The sequence below is a fragment of the Dermacentor albipictus genome, chromosome 4 (assembly GCF_038994185.2).
Source record: "Dermacentor albipictus isolate Rhodes 1998 colony chromosome 4, USDA_Dalb.pri_finalv2, whole genome shotgun sequence".
NCBI classification, from domain to species: Eukaryota; Metazoa; Arthropoda; class Arachnida; order Ixodida; family Ixodidae; genus Dermacentor; species Dermacentor albipictus.
In genome coordinates this window covers 107,494,414-107,517,904 of record NC_091824.1, presented here as the reverse complement: position 1 = coordinate 107,517,904, position 23,491 = coordinate 107,494,414, and the positions used below count along the sequence as shown (strand labels likewise).

Here is a 23,491-nt window from a genome sequence, read left to right as displayed (position 1 = left end):
GTTGCGATGTCTTGGTGCGCAAACAGCAAATCGTCCAGAAGTGTAGCCAGGAAAAAGCAGGTATGTCAATGGAACGACGACGATGGAAAGACCACGACGGCATGACGACTACTCTGTGATGACGCAATGATGGCGATAAAGTCATGACGATGGCATGAAAGCGATGGTATGTTGGTGTTGGAGCTGATGTCCGCGGACTGCCTATTATCGGACGATCGTCCAAGACTGTAGCCAGGAGCCATCAATGATGAAAATAGTACGATGACGACGGCGTGATGTCGACATTACTTTTAGTATGACCCAAGTATTCCGCAATCGCTATTCGGCAAAACAGCGGCCATCAGCAGCAGCGACAGGAATGCCGAAGGAATAAGCAAAGAAAGCTTCGCTTTAAGAAACTATCGCCGTGGTCTTGACAATAATCTACAATTGTTTCTGCCACTTTTTTGCTATTGCTTTTAAAGGGTCTGAACTTAAGCTTGCTGGTATGGCTTCATTGCACTTTGTGCTCGAAAAAAAAAGCAAATGCTAGTAGTCAGCGCCTGTCCTGTCTTTCTTCATTTTGACGTTCTTTCTTGCGCATGTTTCTCAATGAACTTATTGATGTTTCGTTTTATAGATACCTGTTACTGCAGCAGCTACGGACAACAAAAGTCCAAATTTCTCGAGCCAGCAACAACGCAACTAGGCCCCCGAGGCTGGTCCACCAGATTGAAGTGTTAAATATCGCTTACACACATGAGAACGAGGCAAAACCGGAGTGTCAGGGGTCATACGGAGGAAAAGAAAAGAGCGCGGGTAAGCGCATGACAGCTGACACAGCAACACAACGATCAGCCACGTTACAAGTTCCCGGGGAACGCTAGCGCCTCTAGTGACCTTCACACAAAGCTAAGCACGCGACCAGGGCCGCGCGATCTGCTCTCGAGAACAGAAGAAGAAGCGCGTTCGACCGCTTACGATGCAGCGGACCTGGAACGAGAGTTCCCTGCGGCGGTCACTGCCACGTCGGAACCGACGGAGGTCAAGACGCCTGTGCAGTTCCGTAGAAGTACAGCTGCCCTTAGACTCGTCGGGCCCCGAGTCCGTTGCACGCTACGTACTGTTCGTGCTGTTCGCGGCTGCGACGGTGATCGTAGTCGTGGCGCCCGGCGCGCTGCTGCTGCGCACTCGTCCGTGTCGCAACCTGAGCGGATGCTACTCGCTACAGCGGGACCTCCTCGCGTCCATCGACAACCGCGTGCCTCCGTGCGACGACTTCTACTGGTAAGTGGAAGTCAGACTTGGCGCTACCGAAAGCTTTCAGCCAGTATGGCTTGGGAGTGCAAAAATGTAGCGCCGTCCTGTGCCCGATGTTCAGACAGGTACGGCTACACTATGACAAAAGCGTGCGTGAAACGCCATGCCATGCACATGTCCAGTCGCATTTGCAGAGCGCAAAAAATGGAACGCTTGAGACAAACCGCGGCCCGTGTTCATAAAAAGCTCTTGCGCTAGAATTGTTAGTAACAGTGAATTCTAACCAGCCCTGATGCTGGACATATTGTTAACGAAGGCGGTCAGCCAATGCAAAGAGCAATCACTAAATAACGAATTAACGAATTCGGCCCCCGATGTGAAGTTTGCACGGTGATTCTTGGAGGCAATCCTTATAATGGTGCAAAAAATGACGCAGCCCTCCTCTCTAAACGTGTTTTGAACGTGCTAGTTGCCATGTTGTGAGGGTCCATGACATCTATACAAGTTCAACTGTAGACCAAGTTCAGCACAGATACCACGTGCTGTCTACAGATGTCCTTACAGATAACGTGAATTTCCAAACCGTGGCAGCGCACAAAGAGGCCACAGTGAGCGGTGTAAGGACAGAGGAAGTTTGAAGAGAAGACTTTGTGCATGTTATTAAGGTTTTCAAATGCATTATATAGACTGAAAAGTCAACGTCAAAGGCGTTCGCCATAACAGAGCGACATCCAAGGCCCTCCAGCAGAGAAGTCGTGCGTCAGTTCCCGTTCCTTGTGTGCAATGCTGTCAGTCGGCAAACGGAAAATACATTCTCCAAGTATGGTGTGGAACTGCGAAGTGAATGTTCCGCGTAGATCTAGACAAACAGATAACTAAAGATTCAGTTTTTCCCCGGATACATTGCGGCTTTTATTTGCAATCTAAGATATATATTTTCTTTAGGACACAGGCTGCGCTGTGCATTTAAAAGTTATGCCAATAAGCTACTGACTCATCATAGCTTATTTCGCTTTCTTGTCATCAAAGCTAACTTATGCTAGCAGGAGTGGCACTTCACGGTATAATCACATCGCAATGAAGTGCCGAACATGGCAAAGTATAGTAGATGCATTTCAAGTTTGGCATTCGCCACTACATGAGAGGCTAGCATCGCTCACTCATAGAGTGATCGCGTGTCGCAATTTCATTACATATTAATTGGAATGGTCTGCTTATTCGTTTGCTCGCTTCACGTTTAAGTCGAAAGTGCATGGTAGTGCAGAGTCAATTGCCGATGTTACCCGAGACGTAATTCAGTGCGTCCAAGTAGTGACCGCTTTGCTTTCCTGAAGAAGATACAGAGTACGTGTTACCTTTCTTGTTCAAATGCATCCAAAGTCCATAAATTATTATTTTATGGAGCAACTGGACCAATTTGAACGCTATTGATTCGAATTGAAGGAATAATAGAATTTATATTGTTCCCTGAAGCTAAATTGACCTCTTCATGAAGGCGAGCACGTTATTTCCTATTACACTGCATGAAACCCTGCGCTTCAGGAATATTCACCCTATGTTGGCCTGCAATGTGCGTGCCAAGTATTTGTGCAACGAGGCGCCCTTCGCTGGCGCAAGTCGCTGATGTGGGAAATGTGTCTGTTACGTGGCATACAATTCGCAGTGAAAGGTCAGGAAAAAAAAAAGAAAGAACGAAATAAAGGATAGGCTTATGAGCCTATCCAGAGTGCGATTGCAAGCACACAGAGTTGAATTCATATATTTTTTTTGTAATGGTGAAAAAGAAACATCTTCGGCGCATATCAACACAAACAAGCGTACATTCAGTCGCGTCCACAAGAGAGCTGCGTCACAAACATAAGATGGAAAGGCGCGGCGTGTGGAGTACAGGGGAGAGGGGGAGATCACGCCTGGCCTAGGGCACGCGAGGGATGGCATGTGCCAGAGGAATGTTTCTGTTTCTTTGTTCACAATTACGGCAACTTTTGTGAGGCCAGGGGAAGTATTCTGTAAGAGTCCACCTAGTGCACATGTCCATTTCCTCTGCTATTGACGTTCTGATTGGCCGAGCTGGGCTGCGCGTCCGCAGCAACCAGGTGCCACAGCCAATCAGCACTAGAGCAATAGGCAAAATGGATACGTCCACTAGGTGGACTCTTACAGAATACCTCCCCAGGAAGGCGGTCATACAACCCCACGTCGTTATATGAGACCCAAACTATGACCTTCACTAATCTCCGAGTTCCGCGAACTACATTACATAGCATTCTGCACAGGTGGAACCTTTTGTGATAGCAGGAAGACTACTTTTTTATAGAAAATTCATACATGTATGAAAAATAAAATCAGTTAACCAAATGAAAAAAGGATGAAGTGAAGTCATAAACATCAACATAACCGAAGGGCGAGGATAATCTCTTGCAAACTATGCTGAAGACACATTTAGCTTCATAAATATGGTATATGTTACAAACCGTAGCCGTTAGTAAATTCTACCATGTGACCGACTTACCGCACTTGACAAACATGCACTTTTTTCACTTCGACAATCCTAATACTAACGCATTAAAAAATTATCAGTGCCGTTCCACTCTGTGAAGAAGAATAACCAACGAAGCTGTGTATGTGGGCCCCTTAGTGGCGAACTGCACCTCCACCGCGGGTAGACTCGGCATTGCACTATCTTCGGGATCGGCCCACTTATGAGGTGTGCTTAACGCCTGCTTCACCTCCGCCGCGGGTCGGGCCGGTATTGCACTATCTTCGGTATCCTCCCACGTATGCGGAGTGCTTAACGCCTGCTTCACCTCCACCGCGGGTCGGTCCTGCATTGCATTGTCTCCGGGATCGGCCCACGTATGGGGAGTTTTCTGTGGACCGCCGCAAAAGAATCGCCGGTTGGTAGAGGTAAACAGCTTTGCTGTAAAAGAAAGTTTTAGCCCTCTCGTGGGGCTCGCTACAATCGTGACGTTTTCGACCATGGCCTGAGCTGCCTACCCTCGATTCCAGGCACGTCTGCAGCGGCTGGGACAGACAGTATGCGACAACGCGTGGCCAGACGGCGTCCTGGTACGAGGAAGTCTTCATGGATGTGTTCTTGTGGAAAATCATGCAGCGCATCGTCCCGAAGACTCCAGTGAAGACGTTGGATAAGGCGGCCTCAATGCTGCTCCATTGCGTGAAAGATGTACGTCCGAGCTATTGTAGCCATGCGGACTACCTATGACGACAGAAATAGTGATCTTCATGTCAAGACTCTACGGTTATCGTAACTGCGATAGATGTGCATTGCGCTTTAAATCAAACAGTGTAATCAATAAGAATAGCGCTACGCGAGTAACATTCTTCAGTGTGTAAAACGCTGTCTCCTGATTCATCGTTTGGTTCCAGTCTCCCATGCTTTATAATATACCAACGGCTACCGCGTGTCAGGTTTCTTCATCTTCAAGTGTTTTCTAATCACATGGGTAACCCCGACTTTGCACGCGGCATTCGGCTTTAAGGCGCGCGAAAAAGATTGTTGACATTACTGCGGTGCAGGATTCGCTTCATTGATTCGATCAGTTAAAAAGGAAGTGCTCGAAATGGCACTGATGGAAATTGTAACCAATTACCTTGACACCTACTGAATGCTATAGTAGTACAAATTTTACTGCGGGCCTCAAACGTGTTAGTTCAATACCAGTGGTTATACGTTGCCGTGACCCGCATTCTCCCATGCCTAAGGCTCTGTAGAAGGCTCATTTAACTTGAGCCAAAAATTAAAAATATGCAAATGCCGCGTAGCTGAGGCGAACCAAGGTAACGTTGTTTGCCGTCGCTTGGAGATGCTCGTAATTTTTTTTGCATTCCGCCTACTTAGATAATTAGTCCTACTTAATTAATCATTATTTTGCTTGAACAGCCATACTACGGTGAACTCCGAAGCTAGGGCCACATTTGCTTGAGGTATTGCTAGTAAGAGACATTTTTCGACAACAGTCCTTTTACCGGCTTCACGGAACATTTTCCGCCATAAAGGCTTTCGCGGTCGTTAAACAAATCCCACAGTAGTCGTTAGAACCACTAGAAGCACATCATTATGCACCCCTTGTGCACCACGAGCCATCTCCACAGAGAGATTGGTGCAAATATTTTGAATATCTGCGCGAGTCACTCTCTGGCAACTGTACACCCAGTGGCTGTATAACACACAGTATTTGCCGAAACACAGTTTTCAATCCCTTTTGATGAACCAAGTAAAACAGCATATCATATTGATCGCAAATAAAGACGGGGACAACGGGAGAGAACTCAAACACATGTTCGTCGTGGGTCTCCCGCTGTCCCCGTCCTTATTTGCGGTCAGTATGATATGCAGTAAACACCAACTAGGCCAAAGTGAAGTTCTGCTCAAGTGAAACAAAGATAACAAGTAAGGACTGGCAAAAACAGGTCTCCTGAAAACCTCAAGCTCACCCTTGCCATGGCTTCGCACTTGCTCTTATAGCTTTTAGGTGACAGAACGCTTCTTGGTCACGCCGTTTGCTTCCGCAAGCTAATGTGTCAGGCTCGTCCACACTCATAGCCGTCTAGATAGTTCACCCGAACGTAAATTGCTGCCCGACTGGTAAACGTCAAGATGTGGATTTTCGCTGGTGACGCCGCGCTGAGCTTGGACGTTTTCGCGCTCGCACGCAACCTTCAGTCTGGGCACCACGGTGGCGAGGCGCTCAGACACTTCCTCCAAGAAGTCGGGCTGTCGTGGCCGCACAGGAGTCCGGCCACCCGTGAGCAGCTGTTGGACTCGCTGGTGGTGCTCTCGCTCGACATCGGCATGCCAACGCTGTTGAAGTTCGTCGTGGGTCGCCACCTATCCCGACCGACGGAAAACACGCTGTACATGTCGCTGGACCGGCGGTACGAACTGTGGTCCCAAGACATCGACCGGCTTCACGGCAGAGGCGCGCTCAGCCGCTACCTGCGCCGAGGAGCCGAGGTCGTCGGCGGCTTGGGCGGCTCCTACAGCATCATGATCGAGGATGTGCTCACGACGCACGAGGACCTGTGGACGTTTGTGCAGGCACGAGCTCATCTCAGTATGCGAACGTAGTCCCCGTGATGCAGCAGTCCTCGAAATTCGTCTCACTAGCCTCTTGGCCACAAGCGCTGCTCCGTCTCTTTAACCGGAAAGATCCAAATGAGCGTAAATGCGCTCAATATTTTAAACGTAGAATTGATGTTTAGGAAACTACATATATAAAAAAACAATAGTAATGCTAACGAAAGTGGCAGGCCTGATTAGCATAGACCCGTTCATATCGTCTTCTCGAAGGTTTGGGGTCACTCCTGTATGTCATTTTCATGCAATTATACGCAATGTAAGAATGTGTTTATCTTAAAAATCGATATGTGCAGATAAAGTAAAATGAAATGTTTTGTGCTAATATGCGCATTTTATTATCCATACTCTACGACTGAAAAACAAACGAAAATGCAATAAGAGTTTTCATTGTTTAAAATATAGCCAGTAAGGGTGCACATACTCACGAATACTTAGTCATTTTCGCCTTCCTCGTTTAGTTATCGAGGGCGTACAATTTTATCAGCGACCGAATTTTAGGCACTAAAAATTTGAGTTTTGGGCGCCTTAATACAGGCACTTAAAGCCATGTTTTAGACGCGATAGGGGCTTAAATAGTCACTATAACTTGTTCGCAAACCGCGACTTGTTCTACGTATCAAGTTTGTCCAGCCTATCGTCATGGTAAGAAAACTGTCATGGCGTTCACTTGTAAGGCCTGAATGGCAATAACCATACAGTGCAAGCCATCGATTTACAGAGCTTCGAAAGGTACATGAAAGGTCGCTATTTCTTCAATCCTCATTCTGCAGCCAGCACCCCTGCCACATTTGTTCTGGCAATGGCATTGCACATTTCATAGCCGACCTTTCTTGCTTATAATGCCGCATCAGAAAGAGCAAGTTCAAAAAACACAACATACATCAGGAAAGATGCTAAGCGGTTAACGAGAAAAGCTAAAAACTGTGTTCAATCGATTGAAATAACTTAGAAATGTTCCAGTAACAGAATGGTTGAGTAGTACACGTTTACAGGTCCTTGTTAAAGGTTATAGAAACAGAAACACAGGATTGATTTCTCCAGATATTATGGTGCAAGCTTTTGCCTTTTTTCACTCGAAATACGTTTGCTGGTTGACAACGAGAAGCTAACATTGACAAAGAGGCGCTTTTTTTTTTTCGAGTAATTGACGGCTGACACACTCTAGGATTCTTGAATGTTAGCCTTATTGTCTATACAGTGAGCTGCCGGGAGGCGAAAACAAGGTAGAAGAGGAAAATTATGGGACCTCGAAGGAACGGGCATCGCCATAGAATCGGAAAAACGCCATCTCCTGCGCAACGCTATCACGTGACAGAGTTGAAGAGAGTGACGCGATACAAACGGGTGCTTTGTGTTGTGGGCGTGTGCAGTGACCGAAGGGACTTATTTGTCTTGACCAGTGTAATGTAAGACATTATATGAAAAAACATTTAAGATACCACTGGATTTTTCGGCGAACTACAACAGCCTGTAAGAGCCTCCGAAGTTGCTTTGAGCAGAAAATAAAAATCGATGTTTCTTAGCTAAGACCGGCTGTTTCTTCGCACGGACTTGTTTCGACAGCCAATGCCACCCACATGAAATACATTAACCTTTTATAGACATGTATCTGTGTCACGACTCGTAAACAGTTCACGAGAAAACTCGTAAAAAGAAAGACTCGTAAACAGTTCAAGCGCTTTTTGGAATTGCTATGATATTGTTTTTCGCAAGGTGACTTCTTTATAAAAAGCACCTCGGAGCACAGGAGTATGAATCTTCCTACATGCACTTACTTAAATAACAAAAAGGGGTCAACCAAGTCTGAGCTAACCAGGTTAGCTCAGATGGTAGAGCGGCTGCCCTGGAAAGGCGGTGGTCCCGGGTTCGAGTCCTGGATCAGGACGAATTTTTCTTCAACTACGAGGCTTTTTCCTTCGAGGAACCCGTATGGGTTTCCTTTGTAGCAATTTGCTACATTTGGGCGGATGTCTCATTTTTCCTTTACCTTTGGTGAGAGTCGCACCCTCGACCTTTAGTGGGAGTTGAACTCATGGCCTTAAGTGATAATTATGGCGAAGTTAAATAAGGTACAGTTGATTAAGGTAGCGTCAATTAAGGCATTCGAACCCATGAGCTTTGGTGGGAGAAAACAATAAGACTTAACAATTAGGTCATTCGAATGAGAGTGTCAAGTAATTTAACGTCTCTTGAGCGAGCAGTTTCCGCCTTCAACCTATTTGGCGTATGCTGAAGCGACTGTCAATTTTCAAACATTTCGTACCTTATTCATATTGTATTTCACGCGCGGTAACGTCGCCCTTCTCTTATTTAGCGTCGACACTAGGGTGACCACTTCTTTTTCCAGCGTTTGACACTCTGGAATGCGCCCCCCGCCTCGGTCTTCATGTTGCTATTTCACGCTACTGCGAGCCACAGGGCCTATTAGGCCTGATTGTTTAAGGTTTCTTAAAACACGCGCCAAAGACTCTCACGAGGCACTCGCGTGGCCGCCGAATCTCCGCTCCCGCAGCTTCTCCGAGCGAGCTCTTATCCGTTGCGTGCTCGGGTACTTGGCGTCATCTGGCAGAAAGCACAGCAGTGAAGTTAAATGGCACTGGGCGGTGGCACGACAGAGGCTGACAGTGACACAGGCACATACATCTCGCCCCGTTTGTGGATCATTAAACTCATGTTTTATTATATCCTTAGTTCCTGAATATCCCTGCGTGTTCTCGGCACGGAGAGCTATTATTTAGTGCGTATTCCATGTGCATACAATATCTACATCAACCTAACCAACCATTTTTTAAGTGCTTACAAGATAGCCAGATCCCAGATACGCCAACCTTGTGTGAATCCCGTGTTAACCCCGTGCGAAGTCACATAGGAGGACTTTGTCTTCAATAACAGGAGATGATGACGGGATGATGGGCAGAGCTTGTTGCAGAAGGGCACAGTTTATTCCTGCTTTATTGCAGAGTTAAGGTAAGCGGCCACCAGCCGGTGTGTCGGTAGGTCTGCAAAACCAGAAAAGAAGCGTAGGCTCCGAAAAGGGGATTGTATTTCCAAAGGACTTCGCACGCTTCGCCTAACACATGGGCAGCCCAATCTACAGTGAAACGTATTGCGAAGCTATAGTCTAGGGTACACCTTATTAAAAAGACAGCATTTTTTCAAATCCCCACCTGCAAGGAAAATGTAGTTCCATGTCCACTGGCAAAGGAGGAGACTTTTGGTAATCTTTATTTCTGGCATTGCTAACCCGTGTTGGGGAGATGGTGAGACGCTCACGAAGCATCAACCAACGTTGATGACACAAGTGTTTATTTTCGAAATCAGGCTGCTGGAGACGCTGGAACGAGCTACAGCGTCTGCCAATGCTACCAGTTCTCGCGGATAGAAGCGAGATATTCTGGTTTCAAAACAAAGAGCTCCACAAAAAAAAACCTTTTCAGGCGCCAAAAGTCAACACAGCCATATATAGGCACCGATGACACAAACAGGCATTTAAAGGCCTTACAAAGTAAGGGCTAAACAGCATTCTAACACGTAATTTGTTCTCAAACAAAAGGGTGGGATCCTGACGAGCGGAAACAAATAAGCATTTGGCTATAATCTAATCTATACGTGATAAGGTAGCAAAACCGAATATTGCTTTTTTTCTCGACAGCAGACGGCTTACAGGTACGCCCATAATATATATCTAACCTTTGTCAAAATATTCCTTCAGAATAGCAAGCTTATGAGAGTAAATGCGCAAGAACGTTGGCAGAAAATATACATACAGAACAGTTCACAATTTATCCTTCCCGCAAATAAAACATTAAATCTCATGTAGTCTAGCTCTCTCTTGATAGCCGCACCTATAGAGAGTGTTATTTTTTATTCATAGGCACCGCCATCGTGAGCTGTTACATGAACAGTTTTTGTGCGAAGTGACTTTAAATCAGTACGGTCATGAAACACCGAGTGCATCGATGCAGTCATTTTCATGCGCAGAAATGGACTGCAATACAGTGCGTTTGGTTATAACAAAGAAAATGGCAACATTAGGAGTTCATTGGAAAGCTTCCGCAGAATAGCCTACGTACACAAGTGGAGGCGTTTGTGAGGCACACATTTGGTCTTCTTGCTTTACGTGAGTAGTTTGCCAACTGCTTGTATATTGTCAGAATTTCTGTTCCAGCGGAATGGCATTCCGGCCTTCCTTCATTCACAAGATAACTGGCACATTTAAACACCTAAGTGTCTAGAACTTGAGCATTCAGTTGGAGCGTATACTTATCCAGGAAGTAAACTTGGAAGCTTTCATCACACCATCGTGCAAGCTAGCGCTGTAGTCAACTCATTTGACAAGTTCAATCATCTCCCAGTGAAAACATATTCAAAATGTGTACTTTAAATGAAAGCAGGTAGATCTCTACGCGACTCCTTTAGACGACGTATTCTTCCTCTTTCGCTATTTTTGGACAAGCATTGCCGCCTTCTTACGGCCGTTTTAAGACGTATAATGATTAGTTGTTGGTCAGAGATATGCTGCTTGTCCTGATGCGACTATTACACGTGAAATGGGAGGATTAGCTCTAATTAGACGTTGTTTTATTAAACAAACCTGTCGTCACAAAGGGACTATAATGCATAGGTAAGAATGTAAAGTGCAGAACACAAGGGCTAATCAGGGAGTCTAGCCTAACCTACCTAGATTCAAAAGGCTAAAATGATAAAATGTAAAAAGAAAAGTGTGAATTCATTAGTTACGGGCGCAGCTTTAACCATGGCGGCAGCTGCATGAGTTTCAAAGTTTGTCATGGGGCCCTATAACGTAAAACTATTCACATATGTTTTTATTCCAATTTCATGATGTCAAATTTGCGTAACTGCCGACGCAAGCGTAGGGCTGTGAACCGCAGGGTTGTCTGAACAGATCAATCAAACGCTCTCCTCTTTCATAGGAGGTCACTCTTGTTTGCTTGAAAAACGAAAAACGAACGGCAAGAGGCGAGGAGCACGCTCAATTGGAGAGGGATTCGATGGGGCCGAGCCACTGCAGTGAAAATCGATAACCGGATGAAGAGGGTGGCGCTGGCGTCTGCGATTGGTCCGCTTTCCTTTACTTAGCTTGTGGTGGCTGGTCGAAAATCGTGGTGGTATGCAACGGAAGCATAAGAATTGCACTAGAACGGATCATCAGCAAAGAAGAGTTGGCAGAACGAGGTCGTAAACGTGCCGAAAGTGGTCGAAAACGTTACACGGCCACGCAAAAAGTTTGATTATACGCAAATAAACCAATGCTCTCGGCAGGTGCGAGTAGCCAGTGCATGAACAATCGGCGACAGCCGTCTTTTATTCCTTTCGGAACGGAGCAGCCTGCGGCTATTCAGACGAAAATTCGGTTTTGTTCCGCATATTGATGCATCTTTACCGCGTACACGTCACTTTGACGCGGTGAGTATTTGCGGTTTTGTGACTTCGCGTGACAGGCAGGTGAAGTGGGTGCAGCCCGAAATCTTTTGACGAATAGCCGAGGGCTAATGGCGAAAAGGCGTCGAATCAGAAATAAGTACGTATTTTTCTTTTCTTCGGTCAAATCACGGATAATCAATGTGTGTACGTCATATCAGATGGGGAGCTATCGCTGTTTTCGGGACGTTGCGTTACAGAGAGCAAAAGTGGGGGTGGTCCAAAAAAGTTTTTGACCAATCGCGGAAGGCTGATAGCAGAATTGGAAAAGAAAAGTTTGGAATGTAGTTTTGCGTTATAGCGCCCATGGTGCTGATTTTTCACCATATACTGTGGATTTCGACTTTCTTTTAGTTTTTAAAGTATTTATTGATTCACTGATCTATGACAAAGGCCGAGCATAATAACTGGGCTACAATTCGGCTTCACTGAAGTGCTTCAGAATAACTTTCAACGTCTCAGGTTCTTGAAAACGCTTCTGAATTTTTTCGCTTCTAAAACGCATCTTAAAAGCGCTTCTTTTTTTTTTTTTCGTCGCGACGTGGTCGTAGCGTCCGGAAACTGCACCAGCGAAAACGTGCCCACCACAAGAACGTCATATCCGCTGGGCAGTGCAGTGCGCTCCACTACATTTATTTCCGTTTAGCTTTACCCTTCTGCAGTAGCATGATACTCGCAATACTCGGTTATTTTGGCGAAATGTTCGTCTGCTGTGTGCATTCGATAAACGTCCACTCCTGCGCATTGCTACACGCAGCATTCTTACAACACCTATACCGCGCCCCGGTACGTGAACCTCAGCGACCCCGAACTTCGGCGCGCTATCAACGGCCACCTGCCCGATGATTCGCAGCTCTGGGCTGACGACGAGGTCGTCGACTTGCACCCAGGCATCTTCGACTCCATTGACGAAAGCTACCTGAGAGTCGACGGACACCGCGAGCGTTTCAAACTGTTCCTCGGTGCCTACCTGGTCTGGACCCTGTCTCCCTTCCTGTCCAGCCACCTGCATAAGGCCATGCTCGCCGACATGGGCCGAGTGGACTCTGCTCTGGCGCGCCGATCGCGCCAGTGCTTCGAGACCATCAGCCACGTTATGCCGCTGGCGAGCTGGACGCTGCAAGCCGACCTAGTAGGAGACACCCGCTTCGCGTGGAGCGTCGTGGGATTCATTCTCCGCGCCCTGAACCATTACGTCACATCCTACAGCCAATCGGCGGGCGCCGCAGTCGCATCGACGACGGCGTACATGAAGATCAACGCGCTGAACATGAGCTCGACGTGGCCTATGCTGGACAAGGTGTACGCGTTTGTTCCCGGCGAAACCATCAACGGCAGCTACTTCGATCGCTACAGGCGCGTCGCGCATGCCGCGGTGCTCCGCAACAAGCAGTCACTGCGTAGTCCCCGCCAGAACATCTACCACCTGCCGGGTGTATCGCACGAGATCGTTTACCGTCTCCTGGTGGCCCGCGAAGTTCCCGTGAGCTACGCCAGCTTATCGCCCCCGCTATCAGTGCCGGGACACGCCCTCGCGGTGCCGCTCGCCACCGTAGGAATACCTGCGACCAACCACGTCCTGGCGCTGCTGTACATGGACTTGTACTCCGATCACCATTTTCAGGTGAGGCACACAAGCGTGAGCGGCATTTGGGTTTCGGGATAAAATGTTTACATGGTAAAAAAAGAAATGATGGGCTTTCGATAGCGCGAGAATGCACCTGCTATTTATTTCTCTGTTAGAACTAATAACTTGATAATACGTAATAATTCATTTCCCAGAATGGTGCTTAGAAGCACATTTAAACCAGGCATCTTAGACTAACTCATATTTTCTCACGGCAAGAGTATTATTTCTGGCATAACTTCACAACATATCAAGAGACGCTTGCCATGTAACACAACGAGGAGCCCAATTGGGCTCAATTTAGGAACTCGCGTCACATGTAAAAATGAATGCACGTGGGAAACAACTGAGTGTTTTCTTGGAAGGGAATGCCCGGTGCGAAGCGACAGATAAAAAAGAATTGCATTTTCTCACTATTTAAGAAGCATTGCAGCGATAGCTGGCGCAATATTGTGCGCATAAAAAGTTTTGCCCTGTTTTCGTTTGTAACAGTTGGAGCGAGCCTTCGCAGACGTGAGCGAAACATCTGCTTTGAAGAACAAAAGTTGTTGATCTAGTTCGAGTAATTCTCGTTTATGGAGTTGGCCCTTCCCAGTAGCGAAGTTTAAGTTCTTTCGCCTCGGTGGTAGTTTATGGATAAGTTGCAGAGCTTGCCCTTAGCCTAATAGTCTATGAACTTGTGACATGACACTGCAAGATATTGCCTGTGTATATTCTAAAAAAATCGTGAGGTATTCGTAGAGCGCCGACAGACCAAATCAAATATCGTTAACGACTTTTCTCGGAAAACAAGCCATGCATTTAAAAGGCTAAAAAATACAAATATTTGGGGATGCCAGCGAAATTCGGGATATATACAGACAGTACTTATTCAATTATAGTTTGGAAGAGTAGACAGCTGATGATATAACGCATATGCCAATAAAAGAAAGCGCATCAGCGCATGGAACGCGCTTTTCTTTCATGCGCGTAAGCAACTGTACAGTAGTTGCAGTGGCTGCAAAGCAGGTGCATCGCAGCACACGGGTAAACTTTCATCCTTCTTTTTTACATCACTGACTTAATTTGCAGGCTTTGAGTGACTACATAACCTGTATAATCTAAATCTTCATTATGCATATTGGAGTAGGTAGCTTCACGCCTCCTCCCCTAATTCACTATGCGAAATCCACGTGTTCTCCAGAGACGAAGCTTTCGTCCCTGTAGTGCATTGTGGTCCAGAGAATGTCCACAGTGTTGTTCGCAAAAAAATGTGTTGGTATGAGTCTACCTAAGTATCAGGGGCTATACGTGCATATTGCGTCTTAGACAACACATGAACATCTGCAGAAAACCGTCCGCAAACTTTTTAGACCGCGACTCTTAGGCACCCGTTCCTGCATTGAGAGTCGGCGTCCTTCGGCGTAACCGAACGAATGAGCACAGCGATGGAGGAAAGAGCGCAGAGGGGGATGAAAAACGGCGACGTCGAAGACAGCGCGGTGAGGAAAGCGGATGAGGAAGGTGCAGCGGAATCATGAGGAGAAAAGCAGAGGACGAGAGTGTGGCGAAAAGGGGAGTACGAAAGCGGAGTGCCACACGAGACGTGCTCCACGGCGGCAACCAGGCATGCGGCGAGCGTGTCCACTAATATCGCATATGGGAACAAAACGCTGGCGTGGGCTTCGGACCCGCTGCGCATGCGCTACTTCGTCCGCCCCCTCCCCCCCGCTAGAGAATGCACTCCGCGCGAGCCTCGCGAGGCCGTGTTCACGCTTTCTTTCTGAACAATGAGGACGCAACCGGTGGAAGTGCTTCGTCTGCCGCTGCCGCTGAACGAGCTGCCCGAGCAGAGGCTCAGTGCAGCCGCCGAGAGGACCCTGTCGCTTAGAATCAAATGTTTTGCCACAGTGTATCGCAAATTCAAAACACCTAAATGGCTGCGCTCAAAATTTGCGTTAGGGAGTATCCCAACCGTCTGTCAACATTATAGACCAAGTATATACTTTAACGGTCTTAGTGCGGACCAAGTGGTGTCATATAGTTTGCCTGCCCTCGAAAGTGATCACCACGGGCACAGTAGCCACGAGATAACCCCTCGACATCATTGCACAACATCCTAACACGCGCGAACCAACATGTTGTTGTTGTTGTTGTTGTTGTTGTTGTTGTTGTTGTTGTTGTTGTTGCTGTTGTTGTTCACGTTCACCTTTTTCGCATCGTTACTCGAACCACCCGCAGCCACACAGTGAAGAGAAGATGAAGCAGATCCTGGGGTTGCCGCTTTACAATGACATGACAAATTTCGGGGAATCCCTCAAGATCCGCGTCAACGGCACGGCGGAAGCGCAGACCTTGACTCTACAGGAGAGGTACGACATCATGAAAAGCAGCATAGCGACGCTGGCGGCTGTGCACGTGATCGAAAAGCACTACACAGAGCTTGCGAAAGCCGTATGGTTGCCGGCGGCCACGTCATTCCCTGGAATTCCAGACAGCAAGCTCTTATTCCTGCTGACCTGCTTCATGAACTGCGGCTCGACCGGTCGCTTACATTTCCTAAAGGTACGGTATTCACTACACATGGTTCCACCAAGAGGTTCTTCCCTGATGCGGTCTTACTGCACTAATATTATGCAGAGGCCTGTAAAGAAAGAGTCATTTGCCCTGTAGACTGAAAGAGACGGAGGATAACCATCTTTGGCACCTAATTCGCTGCCCTATTGGGTCTAGGCCACAACGTAGCGCCGCGTATCAACAGCGTACAAGTGACGCGGAAAGTTGGATCACGTGCGGAGCGTCCGCTACAAACTGGCTTAGCCACAGCACTCCACCTACAACAAGGACGAATTCGCCAGCGGGAATGAATTCATACTTCAAATCTAAGCTAAAGACAGCAGCATACGAAAGAAAAAGAATGCAGCAGGAGGTATGTATTCGTACCACAGCGCTCGTCCTGCGTTCTTTTCGTGTGGACGTCGCTTCTCGCGCTGATTTCAAATATAAATTTCAACTAGCTTGGCTTTACAGGTTACGGCGAGGAAAAACGCAACTTTCGTAGGGAGCAATTAGTGCTCCCTGTATCGCAATGTATCGAGTAAAGCTTCGGCGTTTGGCTGACTTGAGGACGACCGAGGATGTTATTCCGAAAGCCCCGAAGCAACCTCTCCACTAATTAGTCAGAAATTGGGAACGACAATCGACAAAGCTCCTGGACAAAAATATACCGCGCGAAGAAAAGGCTCGCTGCAAGCCATGTGAGCGCCACCGAGGGGAAGCGGTGTCACGTGATCAAACTTTCGACGTCAAAGCGACAGCAGTGACAGCGCTTCCACTGGAGGCACTCGAGCCCTATAGCTCCAGGAACACCCTGACACAGGACACCAGGATTCCCTTGGATATTTCTAAGAGGACAGGGCCGAGAGCGAGATCTGAAACCTAACGTTGGGTGAAAGTGTGACGCTACTCTCGACAGAGAAGCTTTCCTCCTCTTCTACAAAAAGAAAGTATTGTTTTGTTAGGGAACTGTACTGTGCCAGCTGAATGTTAGACCGGGTTAAATTGTATAAGGTTCGCGCAGTTTTTATGCCCGTCCTGAAAGAGCATGCCCATGGTCAAGAGGACAAGAGAAAGGCCTCTGATGAAAAGAACGGCCCTAGTCGAAGATGTGTCTAAATCCTCCAAATACTAAGTTCCTAGACTACAGCCGCTTCTTCGTTGAATTTTGTATTGTCGCATTTCACTAGCGTTGCAGGGGAGTCGGCGTTTCAGCGATCCCAGACTACTTTGCGTGCATGAGCTTTTTGGCAAGTTCAAGAAGCGTGGTATTCACTCACCAAAGCTTCGTCACCGATATATTGCAGAGGACATACTGCAACATCGCACTGCCAGCAGTACCAAGCTTTCTGAGGGTCTTCCACTGTCCCCCCGGGAGCCGGCTGGTGACAAATTTCAAGTGGCGAAGTCCAATGGAATGAACTACCTTACTAGGCCGAGCATCGAGACGGCACAACATACGCTGGGCTCTAGGGACAGTGAATTGTCAAAGCACCGCTCATGTTTTGCGAACCAAAGGGAGCAAGGGGGCAGAAACGAAGGGAGGAATGTTTATATTGTTTATAGTGCTTTCTTTATCGCGATTGTCCCCACTATAGCTGGTATTTAAATCCCGATAGCAGTTTTCCTTCGTGGGGCGTTTTATGAGATCACTCTGGAGATGTCTATTGCAATGATTGTCTTAAAGCGTGCTGTGTTATAATGCCTATATCTTTGGGACACGAAAGAAATTATTAATTGAAAATTGCTTTACATGCGGCAAGTAAGAGCAGCTCGATCTTCTTTGATACTGATTCTTTGTTGGGTGCTTACCTATGCACATCTCAATAGAAAACAATGTCCTTATATAGCCAGTGACTATGAAGACCACCTTCCTTGGGAACTATACACGATGTTAATGTAAATTTTGTAAATAACTACCAGCAGCTGGCCTCACTTTGATGTGGCAATTACAATAGGGCGTTGCAGAACTGAGAGCATTAGCCAACCCTCGGGAGATCATACTCTACTTTTACCAAGTCGCTGTATACTTTAGAAACAGCAAATAAAGCACATGTTGCCGTAACTGACAAGAACCCTTCAAAGTTCACGCCTCTTGTATACGAAACGCACTTATCCAGTGTTTATAGCCTCATGGTCCAGGAAAGAGCGCCGCCTGTGATTCTTGCGCAATGGAAGTGCTTTTAAATAACCTTTCTGGGCGACGCTGGTCACAGCCAGATACTAATGAGTGTGCGTCAATAATCTGAACTGTCCGTATCATTTCACTTCCCATCGTTCTCACCTAGAGTAGCCTGCTACGCATGCCGCCAGCAGGAAAACCTCTCCAGTTGTCAGTTAGCCTCTGCCTCCCTAACTCGTATCACTCGTTTTGAGAGCACTTGCCACGTGAGAACAAACAGCGTCTACCATTTTGCTCTGCACATTTCAAGCTGATGAAATTCAGCATCGCCAACGCATTCAGCAAAGTGTGCGACTACAATACATGACAAGCTTTTATTCAGCTAGCACTGTAGGTGTTCAGTACAACAGCCACACAACAAAAGAACAACGTAGTTCAGTCAAAATGCCTTAACAACCTATTTACTTGCTTAATGACTCACTCATCTTAGGTACACCTTACTTTACCATCGCCTTACCTCACCTCACCCTACCTTACATTTTACTTAACGTTGCCCTTGAGTTACTCTACCTTACTTTACCTTACTTTACGTTATCTACTCACTCACTCACGTTATTTTAACTCACTTACTTTAACTCACTCACTTTAACTTACTTACGCTACTTACTTACTAGCTTACTAACCTACTCTACTTACCTACGCTACTTACTTACGCTACTTACGCTACTTGCTTGCTTACGCTTGTTACTTACGCTACTTATGTTACTTGGCTGTGAGACGGTTGTGAGCAATCGTCATGATTACTCCAACCAATTGGCTCTGCCGGTAGTAATTTCATGCTTACCTCTACTCTCGGTTACGGGAGGAGGAGGAGGAATAAACTTTTATTGTACAACCAGCACTTTATGATGGCCGGGCCTAAGCCTCTCATGAGGGGACGTCGAGGGCTTGCCTCGCCGCCGCCTCACGGGCGTGCTTGGTCGCCCAGGTTTGGTCGCCGAGGGCGGAGCTCCGCAGAGCCTCATGCAACCTCGACGAGAGAGTCGTGTTAGTCTGTGTGTACTGTGCTGGGCACTCCCACAGCCAGCATTTTTTTCCAGAGTAGTAGTACTCCTCAGTAGTAGGCTAAGTAAGAGCCGCCACTTGAGGAGCATGTAGTATACACTCTCACTCGGATCTACACTGTGAAATGGGAGTCACCGCAGTAGGGTAGTATTGGGCTATTGCAGCTGAGTAGTGCAACAAACAGCGCAGTTTTACTCTGTCGCCGTTAGGGCAAAGGCAATGGTGCAGCTCCCACTACTTAGGCCCTTATTTGTGAGAGAGTAAGCCATCAAATAGCCTCAATGCATTCGGCTACGACTGCATGGGAATTGATGAGCTTTGCAATCTCAATTTTCTGTATCGAGAGCAACCGCTCGAGCGGACGCTGGTCGTCACCTTGTCATGCACTGAAGAAGCTTCGCCGTTACAAAGCGAGCCTGCTGCAAATATTCCGCGAAGCTTGACGCTACTTACATGCAAACCTACAAATTTCAATGCAAACTCGAAGTACATGATCGTCGGTGGATATTGCATGATAGAGTAGGCAACATCTGAAATCCAAAGGCCCTCTTTCTCACCACGAACATCTTAAGCATTGTTTAAATTAGCCACATTAATGTTTCTAGATCAGTACAGATCGAACGTTCCCATTGTTGTGAGGCCACATCTAAGCCAAACTTAATGTAAGCGTGCGTTTCGTAATGAGGGTAACATATACAAAACTCGCAAATTGCATTTGCAAACAATTGAACGGAGTAGTTATCAAATTAGTTGCCAACGGCAATCTGGAATTTCTGGAGAAAGCTTTATCGCTGTTTCGCACAATAAACATTTATTCCTCCTCCTCACCGAGGAATATACTATTATAAAACGCTTTCTACCAATAATTTGGTATCCAGATAATAATAATAATAATTGGGGTTTTACGTGCCGAAACCACTTTCTGATTATGAGGCACGCCGTAGTGGAGGACTCCGGAAATTTTTGACCACCTGGGGTTCTTTAACGTGCACCTAAATCTAAGCACACGGGTGTTTTCGCATTTCGCCCCCATCGAAATGCGGCCGCCGTGGCCGGGATTCGATCCCGCGACCTCGTGCTCAGCAGCCTAACACCATAGCCACTGAGCAACCACGGCGGGTTGGTATCCAGATAAGGCAACACTACTGGTAACATAAGCAGATATGTGTTAGACATTTGCGATATTCAGAAGTTACAACTTATCATTGTCTGGTAATGCTACCCACTGCGGTGGCTTAGCGGCTATGGTGTTGCGCTTCTAAGCACGAGGTCGCGGGATGAAACCCCGAAAGCGGCAGCGGCATTCCAATGGGATCGAAATGCAAAAACACCCTTTTTCCGTGCACTGGCGGCACGTTAAAGATCCCCTGGTGTTCAAAATTAATCCGGAGTCCCTCCACTTCGGCGTGTCTCATAATCAAGACGTAGTTTTTGCGCGTAAAACCCCTAAATTCATTGACTGAGCACGTGCTGGTGGGCTAATTTGTTATGCATGTTTACAACAAAGGCGCCAGATGAAGCTACGGATGAAGGAAGACGACATGGGACAACCACTTAGGCTGGTACCAACCAACCATTGGCTGGTAAAGGGAGTGGCAATGCGTGAAGTAAGCTGCACTGAACTTGCAAGTGTACTTTTAATGCAAATAACGTAACAGTACTGATAACACACCCAGCTATGCGTTAATCCTTTTGCGATTTCAAGCTCCTTTGCGTTACAAGTTGTAGATTAACAGCAGCTGGAAGCACGCTTTATGTAAAACGAATGCTTTTGGTCAACTGCTATGAAACTGCCCTGTGTACGAGGTGGCCAGGTTCACTTCAGCAGCTAGCTGTCTGCTAGCTTCGAAAATTGTTGGCCTGTCCAGTGACACGATTTAGTACAAGCCAGCCTACTCTGAGCCCTAGATATAAAAGTTGCGCGGTCCTAAACCACCATGCGGGAGGGCAGGGAACCAGCTTTCGGATAAGTCCGAGTCGTGAAGCAGATTGCACGAACCGACCGCGTACGCTGCACCATAGCCACAGATCTGTTGTACAGCAGCCTGTTACCTATATGCCATCTTACGAGATATCGTTATCCTTGAAGTTTTCTGCACAACATTTGCCAAAATTGTTCTTTAGAAAACATAACAAAGGTGGATATCCAGTATGTGCGACATTAGCTCTCCCCCTTTGCCACACGCCCTTGGGACTACTTTCGCCAACATAAACCACAGTTGTGAGAACATCATATACTGTTCTTGCACTAAAACGGCTTTCGCAATTATGGTTCAAAGCAGGAAAAGGTGACGCTTAAACAAACTTCACAATAATAATGGTTATAGGACGCAAGTCGTTCGCTCCGTGGCATTTCAGTACTACTAGCTAGGTGTGCGTCTCTGTACTGTATATTAAAGAGTGACGTAATGGCCTTTGGGAACAACAATGCATGAACTAAAATACCACGGAGGGAACGACTGGACGTCCTATAACAGTTATGACTAAACAAATTGTGCATGTTTCACATTTGTCTGTTTGTGAATCAGAATTCCTCAAGTCGTTTTAGCGCAAGAACTACTTTTAAAGATGAGCTTTGCACAACTTTTGTGAGGAACAAGACTTTAGCAAACTTGCCGGAATATGGCAAAAAAAGTATCCTGTCAGTCTTTCTTTAATCCAGCTGCAGTGCTCAAGGTGCAGCAGGAATCGACGGGAAATGAAGACTGCGATTGTCATTGCTGACACTCGTGTGTGTATCGATCAGCGTCTATGCGACTGGACACGTGACAGGAAGTGTTTAAAATAACAAAGTTCAGCCTATCCGCTCTGTGCGCTCTCCACAGAAATCGCGCCAAATTACAGACGCTTTCGTTACAACTGTTCAGGAGGAAACAGAGTTATTCCTGCAGCTGGTCAGTATCTCGAGTGTCTGCACCTGCCCAAGTGCCATGAAATACAGGAAAACAAAGCAAAATTTTATAAATTTTTACACACCAGCTTGGAGACATCATCAGTGGCACCAAAATGTCGAAACGGTAAGCTGCCTAACGTGATGGTGTTCCTTGCATGTCTTGAGCTAATATCTCGGGAGCAGTTCGTAATTATGTGGGAACTTAGCCACCAGGTCGTCCAACTTACGGCTAACACGTTTAATATTTTTACTTATGCTATAGCAGCAACCTGAACCAATGTTCGTTTAAAATGTGCCCCGTATTGTCACAGTGATGCAATGTTATCAAACAGCTTGAATTCAGTGAGGAACAATAAGGTTTAGTGTATAGTGGCTACAATTAAGGCGGGTGTACAGCTTAAGAAGCTCGGAAAGCGTTTATGGCTTATGTCTACTCGATAAATGTTATTTTCGATACTACGAGTCATGAACTGTCAATATCAGGAATAATATGTGCAGCTGGATCAATTAGTTGATTCAACTTTAAGAATGGCGCAAAATTAGATACGGAGAAGTACCAATCACATGTCAGTAAATTCGTTCAAGTTCGTGTCTTACTAGCGTCATTCGGACATTGCTTTGGTTTTCTGGATATAGGCTGGCACGCGGATCGTTCATCCTGCGCGAAATACGTGATAAGAAAATCCTAGCCTGTTTCTTTGACGCGGCACAGTACCCAACCAGAAAGGCCTTCGTTGCCACCGCGATCAACAAGCAAGGTCAAGTGAGAAACGCTCTCACAGTCAAGACCCACAAGTCCGATATAGCAGAACAGGTTGCCATCGCTCTCGCGCTCACAGACCCGACCACCACCCACGTCTACAGCGATTCACGCTCAGCCGTCAAAGCCTTTCAGAAAGGAACAGTTGCAAGACAAGCACTACAAATAATCAATCGATCCTCACCGCTGCAGCATCACACCATCTGCTGGTTCCCGGCACACCTCGGAGAGATCGAGGACGCCCCTCGCAATCTCAATGAGATGGCTCACAGGAGCGCGCGAGACCTAACCCTCCGCGACGCCACCTATTCTGGTCGTGACCATCCCAGCGAGAATCGGACCCTCCCTCCACATATAACGAGATAACAAAGCACTTTTATCTAGACCGCAGAATATACAGCACACCTCACAATAAGCTCACCAGGCCTCAAGCCCTCACGTTCAGAATGCTTCAAACAAACACGTACCCCACGCAGAACAGACATCACTACATGACTGACCTATACAAAACATCATATTGCGAAAATTGCCATAGCACACTAGACGTACATCACTTGCTCTGGCCGTGTGGTCGGACTCACGCAAACAAGGATCAAGACTCCGCCAGGCTACAAGACGCATTACGCAGCACGGACCTGGCGGAGCAGCTCTGGGCCGTCCAGCGAGCCCACGATGCGGCCAGGGAGTTACAACTCCCGGTCCCA

The 23,491-nt window shown here is 46.9% G+C and overlaps 2 protein-coding genes across 8 annotated transcripts in view; one reads left to right on the top strand and one right to left on the bottom strand.

Moving 5' to 3' along the window:
- The window catches only part of LOC135920929 (glutamate receptor ionotropic, kainate 5-like), a 167,822-nt gene that overhangs the window by 56,032 nt on the left and 88,299 nt on the right, over window positions 1-23,491 (bottom strand). The window lies entirely within an intron of this gene.
- LOC135920932 (uncharacterized) lies at window positions 946-17,805 on the top strand. 2 transcript variants are annotated; one of them, XM_065455216.1, is made up of 6 exons: window positions 946-1,266; window positions 4,249-4,426; window positions 5,927-6,301; window positions 12,543-13,409; window positions 15,633-15,956; window positions 17,255-17,805. In XM_065455216.1, exons 1-6 carry the CDS (start codon window positions 962-964, stop codon window positions 17,366-17,368), a joined length of 2,163 nt encoding a protein of 720 aa, XP_065311288.1. In that variant the 5' UTR covers window positions 946-961; the 3' UTR covers window positions 17,369-17,805. The 2 variants fall into 2 exon arrangements, with proteins under 2 accessions (XP_065311288.1, XP_065311289.1); XM_065455217.1 differs by lacking the exon at window positions 5,927-6,301.

What these genes read in the sequence shown, in the direction of transcription:
- LOC135920932 (XM_065455216.1), top strand. Translation starts at nt 962, where the DNA reads ATGCAGCGGACCTGGAACGAGAGTTCCCTGCGGCGGTCACTGCCACGT. An exon ending in CCGTGCGACGACTTCTACTG is followed by an intron (nt 1,267 to 4,248) that starts GTAAGTGGAAGT and finishes CCTCGATTCCAG; the next exon opens with GCACGTCTGCAGCGGCTGGG. An exon ending in TGCTCCATTGCGTGAAAGAT is followed by an intron (nt 4,427 to 5,926) that starts GTACGTCCGAGC and finishes CGCAACCTTCAG; the next exon opens with TCTGGGCACCACGGTGGCGA.